General features: G+C 33.2%; 1 protein-coding gene across 2 annotated transcripts in view; it reads right to left on the bottom strand.

The window, feature by feature from the left end:
• PALS2 (protein associated with LIN7 2, MAGUK p55 family member) overlaps positions 1 to 13,756 on the bottom strand; it is a 104,107-nt gene that overhangs the window by 30,168 nt on the left and 60,183 nt on the right. For both annotated transcript variants that reach the window (XM_007466062.1, XM_007466063.1), the window contains exons 3-4: positions 4,320 to 4,472; positions 463 to 615 (exon numbers count right to left, since the gene is read on the bottom strand). In XM_007466062.1, the coding sequence (XP_007466124.1) occupies positions 463 to 615; positions 4,320 to 4,472 (306 nt within the window). The remainder of the gene's footprint in view (positions 1 to 462; positions 616 to 4,319; positions 4,473 to 13,756) is intronic.

Raw genomic sequence — 13,756 nt, 5'->3', positions numbered from 1 at the left:
CAGCAGGAAATTGTAAACTTCATTACTTACAGAGTCCTACCAATGTTTTCAATTTTTGTTAATTAATTTTTATTGGAGTATAGTATAGTCACTTCAATTTTTCATAACAACCTTCTTCTGTGTTTTGATATTATATAATTAGCAAGCAACCTGAGTTTAGTTCTTCAAAGGTTATAGGAAAAAAATAGTTATCTTTTGAAATTTTTGCTACTCATAAGCAAACTTCTCGCCTCTATTTCAGTTTAAATTTTAATTTTGGTTTAATTTTGCATGCTAAATCAAGTTGAGAGAGCATCAGCTGTGTATTTTATACACAGGGCAAAAAAGACTGATAAAACAAACATGAATGAAGTTTTCATAATGATACAAATTATGAAAGAGAAAAAAATTGAGATAGAGTAGTCACTCAGCCACAAGTACGTCAGATTTCAGATTTAAGAGGGCACTGACTTATCAACTCACCAGTGGTTCCCCAGCTCTTTTGTGAATACCAAGAATACGAATGGCATCTACTGGTAATAACTGATTATTGATAGAAGAATTATTCATTTCTGGGCTTGATGGAGGTGACTCATAACACTTTGATGCCACAATATCATGGGCCTCCAAGAGTGACTAGAAGGATTCAAAACAGCCTGTGGTTATTAATTACAGATGGAATAAGTTATTAAAAATAACTTAGTTCATTATCCCAGTAGAGTACTAAAAATTTCCAAGCCACAATTATTAAATTCCCAAATATGAGTTAAATCAAGTATATACAGAATCTTTTTATGACATATAAGCATGTATCATTTTACTTATTATCAAACAATATTGTATTCCTTGTTTTAAAAGATATGAAGAGACTGATATAGTTTTGTGACTTTTTTAGAGACTGATAGTTTTGTGACTTTGTTTTAAAGCCTTATGTTTAATGGAAACTGAACCTAGACGTCTAAGTGCGATGCAATAGAGGCAATGCATTTCATTGCCACCACTGTCATCACCATCACTCAATATTTATCAATTCCTATTTGTTAGCTATCATGCAAATTCAAATGCCAAGGACCGTAAGTTTTATCCTAAGCCTGTTGTTAGCAACACCACATATTTTTCACATGTACAAAATGTCTGGATATCTTAAAAGATATCCAGTGAATAAAAATTAGCATCTTATATCAGTGACAGGAAATTTCATATTACTAAAAAGGTATAAAATTTACCTTTTGGGGGGGAAAAAAGAGCCAGTAATGGTCCTGAATATAACACGCTTTTACCTCCTACATTTACTGTATATGTGCTATCTTCACGGATGACTTTGATCTAGCTTTCTAGGAATTTCTTATAATTTGGGGTGTTATATTTATTTTTATTTATACTGTAATTGTGTATACTCAGCTTAAACCTAAATTAAAAAAATTTTTTTGAATGGTGGGAGTTCAAATTCAAACAAAAAAAAGATCAAAATAAAAGGGGGAAAATGTCAACAGGTTCAGAACAGAAGCAATCAGTATACGGGTTTAATTGGTAATTTTTGGTCATTTCATGAAAATAGTATAAGAGACTGAAGAAAAATATTCACAAATCCATATATAAGTATTATTCCTATACACGCTGGAAGTTACTCAAATCACTAATCTGGGCTGCTTAGTTTTTACCGTATATACTCTTCTTAGGCACTATTATCTACTCCTGTGACTTGAACCACTGCTTATACACTGAGAACCCCCCTGGTCCAGAACTCTCATGAGCTTCAGATTCATATACTAAAAATCTGCCCACAACTGGCCAAAGTCATGATAATTCGACAAATCAAAACAAAACAAAACTAAGGATTGTAGAGGATTAATTTCATTAATTAATGAAAACTCCGTAAGTCCACAATGCTATTTAAAAAGCAGGACTGAAAAAACCTCCTTTGTTACCATTTGAGATTGCTGTTTTAAACAATTCTTTACTTTGAAAGTTGGTAAAAAAAAGAATCTAGCATTTCCCTAACTTTTCAGTAGGAAATGCATTACAGGTTAACTAAACAGCTCAGTTGATGAGGAAAAGCTCTACTTTACATAAGAACACCAGCTAATAAATGCAGAATGAGAGAATTTGAAAAATGTCATTTTGCAACCTCTAATGAAAATATTGACTCAGGCAAGGATTATTAATTTATGTTTGTCAGTAGGTAAATGGTTGAAAGGAAACAGCATTTGTATAATGCTAGAATAATAACATACTAGATTACTTCCTAGTGGAAAGGCTTTCAAGGGTAGGATCAGGCTGTCATTGCTCTTAATCAAGGACTAATGTCAGCATCAAGAGTGATGGACCAACCAGGTATTATACGTTGTCTGATGTAGATTAATTTATGTTGTATCACCTTAAGATGCATTCTAGTTCCAAATAATTAATTTGAATCATCTTTTAGGTAAAACTTCTGTTTATAAGAAATAGAAGGGATAAATAAACAACACAGCAGAAAAGCAACCAGATAAATCCAGGGAGTGGATTCTGCAGGAAAATGGCCTGGTCTCTTCCATGGGTCAACATCATAATCAAGGGAAAAAGGGATGGTCCACCCAGATGCCACACATGGATGTAGGTTGAAAACTCATATGCACAAAGCAGCTATAAAGAATATTTTGGGGGAAATGGAGATGTGTGAATACAGAATGTGTACTACATGAGACAGAGGTCCACTGAAATGAAAAAGTGGAAATCAACAACTGAAAAAAAGGGTAAATTACAAAATAGCTTGTGCAAAATGATTGCAATCAGTAAAGGAAAAAAATATGTATGTACATTTATGCCTAGAAAAAGTATGGAGGAATATGCACTATGGTAGTACAGTAGTGGATTGGGTAGTAAAAATGGAACATCTTAATTTTTACTTGTTGCCATTTCATAATTTTATGTATTTATTAAACTTTATATAAATTTATGTATTAAATTTTATATACTTACATAAAATATATAGCGTGCTTGAAAAGCTCTACCAGATGCTTCTAAGGTATTGCAAACTTAATATGGCCAGTTACCTTAACATTAACATGTCCAAAACAGTTCTCCTAGAGTGGATGCCATCAATTGTCAGAAATCCTGTCCTTATCAACTTCCCACATTTCTCTTCTGCAGCTGTCACATGTAACCACTCACTAAGCCCTATTGATCTTGCTGCTTAGAACTTGAAAATCCTCACATTTCCCACTATCTGTACTGCTGTCACAACTTCTTGCCTTGGTACAAAACCATCTGGCTCCACAATCTGACCTCTCCCTGTTTAATAACCACCACCACCCACCCACCCCCGCAATCCCAAGCCAAAGTTTCCCAATGTCCTCAGAATAAAGTCCAAATAACTTAGTATGCCTTATAAGGCCTCAACTAACTGGCCTCTTCACAAAGGTGTCTTTGACATGTATTTGTATTTTTTGTACCTAAGATACAGATTTACGTAGGAACCATCTCACTATAAATGTACATAATTTTTGCAGTAACATTGTTAGAGAGTCACAGAAAGTCTCTGAGAAAAAGCAAAAGGGTTTTGCCATTTGAGTTTTAATGCTAAGATTTGCAATGGCAAGCAGGTGACACTTTATCCCAGGACCATTTATTGAACAGTCCATTCTTTCTCCACTAAAATGTACTATCTCGGTCATAAATCAAGTTGCCATTTGTCTGTGGATGTATTTCTGGGGTTTCTATTTTTCTAATACTGCCCCAATACCACACTGTCTTAATTACAGGTTTATAAGAAGTCTCCTCGACCTCCTTTTCTTCTGAAACTGATTCTTCTTTGGTAAACTGATTAACTCTTCACCTACACAGACAAATGCTTAAATTGCATTTATTTATTTATTTTTTAACCTATGGAAAGTATGCTATGCCATAGTTTCTATCATCATACAGCTCTCTTTTGTTCCAAGGTCATCAAGTGCACCCCAGTCTTAGAAGCAATACTGAAAATGTATACAGCTGGTCACAAGGAGGGCTGGGAAACAGTGGTAGTGAGGAAGAAAAATCCACTATCACAGGGAGAAAAACGTCCCCAGCATGTGCTGTGATGGTGAAGCAGGGCTGTTGTTGTTGTTTTTTTTTAATTACACAAAGAAAAATCCATTCTGATGTATTTCTGTGACAGACCCTATACATCTGTATAGTATGTGTGTCTGTTTATGTAGTCCCAGCAGAATGGGATATTAAAATATCTAAGCTGGAATTTGCAAAATATGGCCCTAAATAATCTTTAAAAAAACATCATCTTAAACTGAAACTTAACTACTAAAGGAGAATATTTTGGGAATATAGGGGACTCGGAAAGAAGAGCAATAGGGAAAGTTTACCTGGAAGTGAGGCTCTTTGAGTATACCAACCAGTTCTGCCACATTTTCATCCACATTTATTAGAGGAGTGATATCTTCAAGAATTTCGTTGACTAATTCCAAGTTATTATCACTGACAGCTTCTAGTTTTGAATCTTCTAGCCTCTCATGAGCCTGAAAAGACAACAGTATATTAAAATAATAACACACACTGTTTTGCTCCAGACCGTGGTTTTCTTCTTGATTTGTTTCCTTTTTATAAAGAAAATTTTAAAAGATATTACTTGAAAGTTTGATTCATTACAACCAAATCTTTCAATGAGAGGTAATATATAGATTTCAGAGTAAATATTATCATGCAATATAATAAATCTTGGCCTCTATTCCTACCCTAAAAGTAATGGAAAACTCATTTTTATAACTAAACCATGAAAAGACTGAATAGGCCAATGATAATTTAAAAAATGTATTAAATTTCCTACCTGACAGAATTTCCTAATGACTTTCTAGTCTAGACTCAAACTCTAAATGATACCGTTTATGCTTTATTAAATGATTAAGCATAATACAAATAAAAAATAGGAATGTAATCGTTATATGGATTGTCATTAAAAAATAATGATAATGCTAAAGCTACCATTTTCCAATTCTGAAAATTCAGCAGAAAAAGGCAATTCAGGAAAGGCAAGTCTTGAACTGAGCCTTGAAGGACCATATGATCTCATTAGGGGAATGATCCCCTTATGTCTCAGTATCTTAAGCTGATCTGTTTTTTTTAATCTCACAACCTTTCCCACAGAAAATGAACCATGAATCATACTGTCACAGGAAATACGTAGTCCTAACTATCCTTTAATAGTGGGAGTAAAGCAGAGTTTTAAATTCAAACTTAGAATGAACACTAAGCAGTCTCTATCTTTTAAGTGTTGTTTTTCTGATAAATGGTTGCTGTCCGATTTTGAAGACAGAGCATAACTATAAAGATTTAGTTTATAAATGAAAACATGCAAGATGACAACTCTCACACTTAACATTTTAAGATTCAATTCTGTAAGTGACAAAAAATCCAAATTTCAAGCGGCAACAGTATCAAACTTTAACTTATCCCTATAATACTTTAGATGTTATTTCTACCATACAGAGTAGATCCTTCAGAGTTCTAACACATCTTCTAATTTTTTTAATTTTTAAATTATATTTTATTTAAACAAAAATATCATTTCACATGTATCAATGTAAAATTGTTAATGAGCTGTCTAACAATCTTGGTTTTTGTATGTCATCTTCTAAATGATACACTTTCTAATTTTAAAAATGCATTTTTACATTTAAATGTACTTTTCCAGGTAATTCACAAGATTGAAATAAGTCTAAGTAGAAGAGAGGGGCTATACATTAGCAACGTTTTAAAGAAACACCTCTGAAGAAGAAATTTTAAGTCATATGAAATAAACTGATACAGAAGAAATTATAACTGTTATAAAACAAAGAAAAATGTCAAAAGACCAAATATAATTTAAACAGAGGAATGAGTTTCTATTAGATTTAGATAAGAAAAAAATTAAGAAGACTAGAGAATGCCACAAAGAGTGAGAATAGGTAAATTTATCATTTTCTTAAAGTGTAACACAAGTCTAATAAAGACAGGATAATGAAGACATTCAACATATATCACGGAATGATTATCACCATTGGGAAAAAAAGTAATGTACACAATTACTTAACTCTTATAAAACAAGCTAGAATTCCTAATTGCCTTAATACAAATATTCGTTGTTAATAAATCTAATGTAGCATTGTTAACCTTGCAAATACTTTTAATACTCTTATGGTAGCATAAGAAATCTTAAAAAAAAGGAAGAAAAGAACTTTAACATTTATTGAGGGCTTTTGTTTTGTGCCAGGAACTATATTCTCTGCACATTATGAGATTGTGTGTGTACTCAGCAAAGGTAGGTGTGTTATTATCATCTTCAACTTATAGACACAGACACTGATGATGCAAAATGAGATACAGTGATTGCTTGAGTTCACACTACTAGTAAGTGGCTAAGTCAGGCGGTCCAACATCAAGGCTTGAGCTCTTACATACTAAAGCTTATTCGACTTTATCACTATACAGCCAGCTACTCTATCATCTTGCAGTTAATTATTTAATCTAAAACATTATGCATTACTCTCACTCATTTAAATGTGTGATATATGCTCTCACTGACTGCTAGTTGAGTTGTTGCTTCTTAACATGGCTCTTCCAGTCTAGATGTGTTAAGTTATACTCTTATGGTTCAAGAATACCACCCACCCTTTCAACCTTCACCTCTTTGCTCAAAGAGCTATAAAGATCACCTGTTTCTCCAGGGAACAGATAATGACTGGCTTAAAATTTTCAGGTACTAAGCCAATATAGTTTCTACAATATCCTATGTTACTTTACATATTGGTAGACTTTGATTAAATTCAAGTCTTTGGGAAAAGTAAAGGAACAGAAACGATCATTGACTTGAAAACTCTAATACACTTCCCCTCCTTTCTATGTTCACTTACCTTATTGCTCCCAAATTTGGAGAGGACAGGAGGGAATGTGGAAAGACTGATGGCAAGAGAGAAAGAGGAAATCAAGTGGAGGGCAGAATTATGCTATAAAACCAAATATACCTGAAGGTTTTTGCACATCAAAAACCTGGTACAGGCTGGTTTTATGGTAGGAAAAAAAATCTCACTACACAATACATAAATTCTCAGAGAAAGAAAAAGTTTTTAAGTGAAACTGCAGCCATAATTTTATTAATACAGAAAATTAATTTCTGAGATATAGTTGAGTTCAATCAAGATCAATTTTAGTTTTTCCAAGAAAGCAAATACAGGTCCATATTTGTTAATATGTAACTTTTTAAGTTCTAGGATAATGTGAAAGAAGTTGAGACCTTTATTCACTTTAAAGTCAGAATTTCTTTAGTAGCTCTCAAGAGGCAAGTACCAAGTTGAATTTAACTAACCAAACAAACAAAAAAGACAAAGGAAATACTGAAAACGGACCAGAGAAACAGATATGAATCACATGCTATTTGAATAAATGGGTCTTGCTTCCTTTAAGAAAAAGCATTATTAGAAAGCTAGCACAACTCAGTAAAAATATATGTCACCTGCCACAAGTGCTTGGAAGAACATGCCATGACTGGCTTTGTAGACTTGGAGTTGATACAAATATAGCCTAAGCCCTCTTGTATGTCCAGTTCTAGGAATCCTTCACCACTGCACTTTAGAAAAATGAACTGCAGAGAAGACAAGTTCGTTCAAAACTTCTGGGTATTTTACCCAAGCACAGTCCATCTATGCTTGCAAACAAACAAACAAAAAATTTTAACAAAAGTTATGCACTATAAGTGACAAATACCTGGTAATGATAATGGTATTGCGATTATGTGTAGTAACCTTATCTTTCTCCCTTAAAAACAAAAATATCATAAATTTTGTTTCTGTCTTCTTAGAACATGGCCAAGTATATTGTAGTTGCTCATTAAGTATTTCTTGAAAAAGCTAAGTAAATAGGAGATAAGATTGACTGTGGTCAAGAGACATCCTCTTCTTTTATTCTAGAGACTTGAACAAAAAAGATAAAGAGAAGTTCACAAGTAACCAAAAAATAAGAATTTGAGCAGAAAGTAGAAATGAGACAGAGAGAATGGAGAATTCAATTTTTATTTTGCTTCTGCATACATGATATAAAAAAGGATGAGATCTGTTCTGTTGAAAAAAATGGATGAAATAAGTGTAACTAAATTAGAACTGAATTCTCTAATGAGTAAAGAACTTGTCATCTAGTTAACCAAAAAAAGTTCAAATTCTTAGATTAGATAAACTATATCTCAAGGCATTCAGGGAGCTGAGCCACTCTTAGAGATACCTGTAGAATTAGGAGACCCACACAGATGTCAAAAAACTAAAAATGGGAATCTTATACTTTTTAAAAGGAGAAAGGGCTTTTTAAAAAGCTTGGCTTTAATAGTATTCAGAGAAAATATAAAAGAATGTTTTTATAATCATTGACTGGGAAAGACATAACTATGATGCCAAATCCGGAAGCTATAATTTAAACAAACAAAAACAAGCCCATTAAAATAAATGGCATTGAACATTTAAAAATGAACATTTAAAATTTCTTCTTGTCAAAAATCAGCAAAGTCAAAATACAAATGACAAACTAGGGTCAAAATACTTATGAATCATATTGCAGACCAAAGGTTAATTTCCATACACACACACACACACACACACAGAGAGAGAGAGAGAGAGAGAGAGAGAGAGAGAGAGAGAGAGAGAGAGAGAGAGAGCGCGCTCAGAGAGAGGGAGGGAGGATTTCTATAAACCAGTAAGAAAAAGATCAGCAACACATTAAGAAAAATGGGCAAAGAATATGAAAAATTCACAAAGAAGGAAATTCAAATACTTCTTAAACGTATGAAAAGATATACAACCTCCTTCATGATAAGAGAAGTGCAAACTAAAACTACACTGAAATACTCTTTTTTTAAATGAGATTGGCAAGGATAAAACTCTGGTAACATACCATGTTGGTGAGAATATGGCAGAAGACAGGCATTCTCGCACATTCTTTTCTGGTGGGAACACACTAGTGAGCAGTTTGACTATATCTACCAAAATTACAACGATTCTTTTAAGATTTATCCTAGAGATATACATACATATGCAAAATAACATGTAGCAAGACTGCATATTACAGCATGACTTTTAAGTGAAAAAGTCACCTAAATATCTATCAGAAGTTTGACTAAAAATTTTTTGTTATATTCATGCAATGGAATATTATGCCACTTTTACAGAGAACGAAGGTTCTCTGTAGGTACTGATATGGAATCACATGCAAAAAAAAATCAAAATTTAGAACAGAAAGTATAAATCCACAGCTACTATTATATTTAGTAGTGAATAATATTATATTTAACACATGCTTTTCCCCTAAGACTGTGAACAAGATAAGGATGTCTGCTCTCATCATTCTGTTGAACATTTGTACTGAATCTTCTAGCCAGGACAATTAGTCAAGAAAAAAACAAATAATATAAAAAAGAATGTATATGTACAACTGAGTCTCTTTGCTATACAGCAGAAATTAACACAAAATTGTAAATCAACTATACTTCAATTAAAATAAATAAAAAAGAACCAATGAAGAAAGTTTCAAAGAAAAAAAAAAAAGAAAAAAGAAAGAAAAGGCATTCAGATAGGAAAGAAGTGTAGAAAGAAGAAAACTTACCAACCTAGAATTATATCTATTCAGTCAAATTATACTTCAAAAGTGAAAGAGAAATAAAGACTTTTTGTCAGACAAACAAAAATTGAGGGAATGTGTTGCTAGTAGACCTGCCTTGAAAACAATGTTAGAAGAGGTTCTTCAGAGAGAGGAATATAGGTTCAAAACTCAGATCTCCATAAAGAAAAGAGCATTAGAGAAAAAATAAATGAAAGTAATAAAATCTTTTTTAAAATTCTTAATTAATCTAGTATATTAACTCTTCAAAAATAACAGCAACAGTGTATTTGATGATTACAGCTTATGGATAAATGAAATGACTGACAGCCTGCTCTAACAGAGAGATTGGAAATACCCTGTTACGAGGCAGTTACTTCAAGTAACTACTGTGTTGCTATACTACAGTGAAGTAATATAGTGTTATTTGAAAGTGGACTTAGATTAACTGTAAATGTGCACTGCAAAATCAAGGGGAAACCACTAAAATCTTAAAAAAAAATAAATATAACTGATATAAGTTAAAAGAGAAGAAAAAATGAAGTCATATAAAATGCTCAATTAAAACAGAGATGGCAGAAAATGAATAGAAGACCAAACAATAAGAAAATAAGACTCAAGTATATGCTGTCTACAAAAAACCCACTTTAAATATAAAGACACGGGTAGATTAAAAGTAAAGGTAGGGCTTCCCTGGTGGCGCAGTGGTTGAGAGTCCGCCTGCCGATGCAGGGGACACGGGTTCGTGCCCCGGTCCGGGAGGATCCCACATGCCGCGGAGCGGCTGGGCCCGTGAGCCATGGCCGCTGAGCCTGCGCGTCTGGAGCCTGTTGCTCCGCAACGGGAGAGGCCCGCGTACCGCAAAAAAAAAAAAGTAAAGGTAATGAGGAAGACATACCGTGCTAACATTAATCAAAAGAAAGCTGGAGTAGCTATATTAATTTCAAACAGAGCAGTGTTCAGAGCAAGGAAAATTATCAGGAACAAAGAGAAACATCACATAATAAAGAAGACATAACAATCTATAACGTAAATGATCCTAACAACAGAGCATCTAAATATGTGAAGAAAAATTTCACAGAACTTCAAAGAGAGACAGATTAATCCACTATTGTAGTTGGAGGCCTCAACACTCCTCTATCAGCAACTGACAAATCCAGCAGGCAGAAAAATCAGTAAGGACAGAGTTAAACTGAACAGCACCATCAATCAACTTCATCCAACAACAGGAGAGTGCACATTCTTCTTAAGCTCACATGGAACATTCACCAAGATTAACCACAGTATGGGCATAAAACACACCTTAACAAGTTTATAAGAATAAAGATTATAAAAAGTATAATAAAAATCCCAGCTACAATTGTTGGAGACAAATCAACACACTTCTAAATAAGACATGAGTCAAAGAAGAAATCTCAATAGAAATTCTGAAAAAATCTGAACTAAATGAAAATACAACTTACGAAATTTTGTGGGATGCAGTGAATGCGGTATTTAAAGGGAAATTTATAGCAATGAATGCATATTTAGAAAAGAAGAAAGATCTAAAATCAATAATCTAAATTTCAGCTTAGGAAGCTCAAGATAGAAGATCAAATTAAATCCAAATTAAATAATAAAATTTAGAGCAGAAATTAATGAAACTGAAAACATGAAATCAAAGAACCAAAAGCAGGTTCTTTGAAAAGATCAATAAAATTGATAAACTTCTTACCAGCTTAACTAAGAAAAAAGGGATAAGACATGAATTTACTAATATCAGAAATGAAAGAGGCCATCACTACTGATGTCCTGGATAATAAAGGAATGGTATGAACAATTCCATGCACATAAATTTGATAACCTAGATGAAACAGACCAATTCCTTGAAAAACACAATCCACCACAACTCATAAAAGGAGATACAGATAATCTGAGTAGCCCTATATCTGTTAAAGACATTACATCAATAATTAATAACCTTCCAAAACGGAAGGCACCAGGTCCAGATGGGTTCACTGGTAAATTCTACCAAACATTTAAAGAAGAAATTATACCATTTCTTTACAGCCTCTTCTAGAAGGCAAAGGAAACACTTCCTAACTCAATCTATAAAGGCCAGCATTACTCTAATACCAAAACCAGAAAAAAGACATTACATGTTATTATACATGCATCAAAACCCATCAAATGTACAACACAAAGAGTGAACCCTAATGTAAACTATGGACTGTAGCCAATAAGGCTTTAGATTTATAGAAAAACTCAGCAGAAAATACAGAGAATTCCCATATATCTGCTCCCCTACCCCAGGTTTCCCTTATTCGTATCTTGTATTAATGTGATAAATGTTATAATTAATGAGCTAATATTGATACACCCTTATTAACTAAAGCCTTATAGTTCACATTTCCATGGATTTTGACTTTTATGTTGTACAGTTCCAATGGTTTTGACAGATGTATAATGTCACTCATACACTTTAAAAGTATCATACAGAATAGTTTCACTGCCCTAAAAATGTCCTGTGATCCACCTAGTCATCCCTCCCTTATACTCCCCAAACTGTCAACTACTGACTTTTTTGATACTGTCTCTATAGCTTTTGCTTTTTCCAGAATGTCATATAGTTGGAATCATACAATGTGTAGCCTTTTCAGACAGGCTTCTTTCACTTAGCAATAAGCATTTAAGGTTACTCCATCTCTTTTCATGGCTTTATAGCTTATTTCTTCTAATTGCTGAATGATATTCCATTTTATGGATGTACCACACTTTGTTTATCCATGCACCTATTGAAGGACATCTTGGTTGCATACAAGTTTTGGCAATTATGAATAAAGCTACTATAAACATTCATATGTTTGTTTCTGCATGGACACAAATTATCAATTCACTTGGGTAAATGTCAAGGAGCACAATCACTGGATTGTATGGTAACACTATATTTAGCTTTGTAAGAAACTGCCAGACTGTCTTCCAAAGTAGTTCTATCATTTTGCACTGCTACTACCAATAAATGAGCAGCTTCCCTTTTAGGATATATGTTCTGCAAATGTTTTCTTCCAGTCTGTAGCTCACCTTTTCATTTTCTTAATGGTGTCTTTTGCAGAGGAAATCTAATTAATCAAAATTTTCATTAAGCCTTATGCTCTTTGTGTCTTATCTAAGAAGACTTTCTCTAATCCAAAGTCACAAGGAGATTTTCCCTTATGCGTCTTTTTAGAATTTTTTTAGTCTTAGCTCTTACATTTAGATCTGTGAACTAATTTTAGCTAATTTTTGCATATAAAGTGGGGGAAAAGATAATGTTCATTTTCTTTGCATATGAATATTCAGCTGTTTCAGGAACATATATTGAAAAGACTATCATTTCTTCATTGAATTATCATAGCGCTATTAACAAAAATCAGTTGACCATGTAAGTGGTAGTCTCTTTCTGGACTCTATTCTGTGCCATTGATCTGTATGCTGATACTGTATTGTCTTCATTACTGTAGGACAATAGTAATCCTTGAAATCAGGTTGCGGAAGAGATCGTATTTTGTTCTTTTTCAAAATTGTTTGTCTGGTCTAGGTCCTTCATCATCTTGTCAGTCTGAAATTTTGGCTGGGATTATACTGAATCTTTAGCTTGGTTTCCAGAGAATTAACATTTTAAGATTATTGAGCCTTCCAATTCCTTCATTTAAGTAAGTATGTATGTATGCCTTTAATTTCAGCAATGTTTTGTAGTTTTCAGCGTACAGGTCTTGCACATATTTTTAAAAATTTATTTATTTTTCAGTAAATTACAATTTCCAATTGTTCATTGCTAGTATATAAAAATACAATGGATTTACATAGATTAATCTTTTATCTTGTGTCCTTGCTAAACTCACTAATTAGCTCTAGAGGGTTTTTTTTTTTCTTCCTTCTGGTAGATTCTTAGGATTTTTGGCATAGATGATAATGTCATCCTTGAATAAAGACAGTTAATTATTTCCTCTTCAATCCGTATGCCTTTTTTTTTGTTCCTCGCCTTTTTGCTCTAGCAAGGACTCCCAGTACAAAGTCGAAAAGAAGTGATAACACTTGAACAGAAGTGATCTTAGAAAGCATTATCTTCCACCATGAATTATGATGTTAACTGTAGGGTTTTTATAGATGCCCTTCATTAGGTTGAGGCAATTTTCTTCTATTCTTAGTTTGCTGAGTTTTTAGCAGGAAT

This window comes from Lipotes vexillifer, unplaced genomic scaffold (genome assembly GCF_000442215.2).
Source record: "Lipotes vexillifer unplaced genomic scaffold, Lipotes_vexillifer_v1.1 scaffold150, whole genome shotgun sequence".
In the NCBI taxonomy this organism is placed as follows: domain Eukaryota; kingdom Metazoa; phylum Chordata; class Mammalia; order Artiodactyla; family Lipotidae; genus Lipotes; species Lipotes vexillifer.
This window is presented reverse-complemented; position numbering and strand designations above follow the sequence as displayed.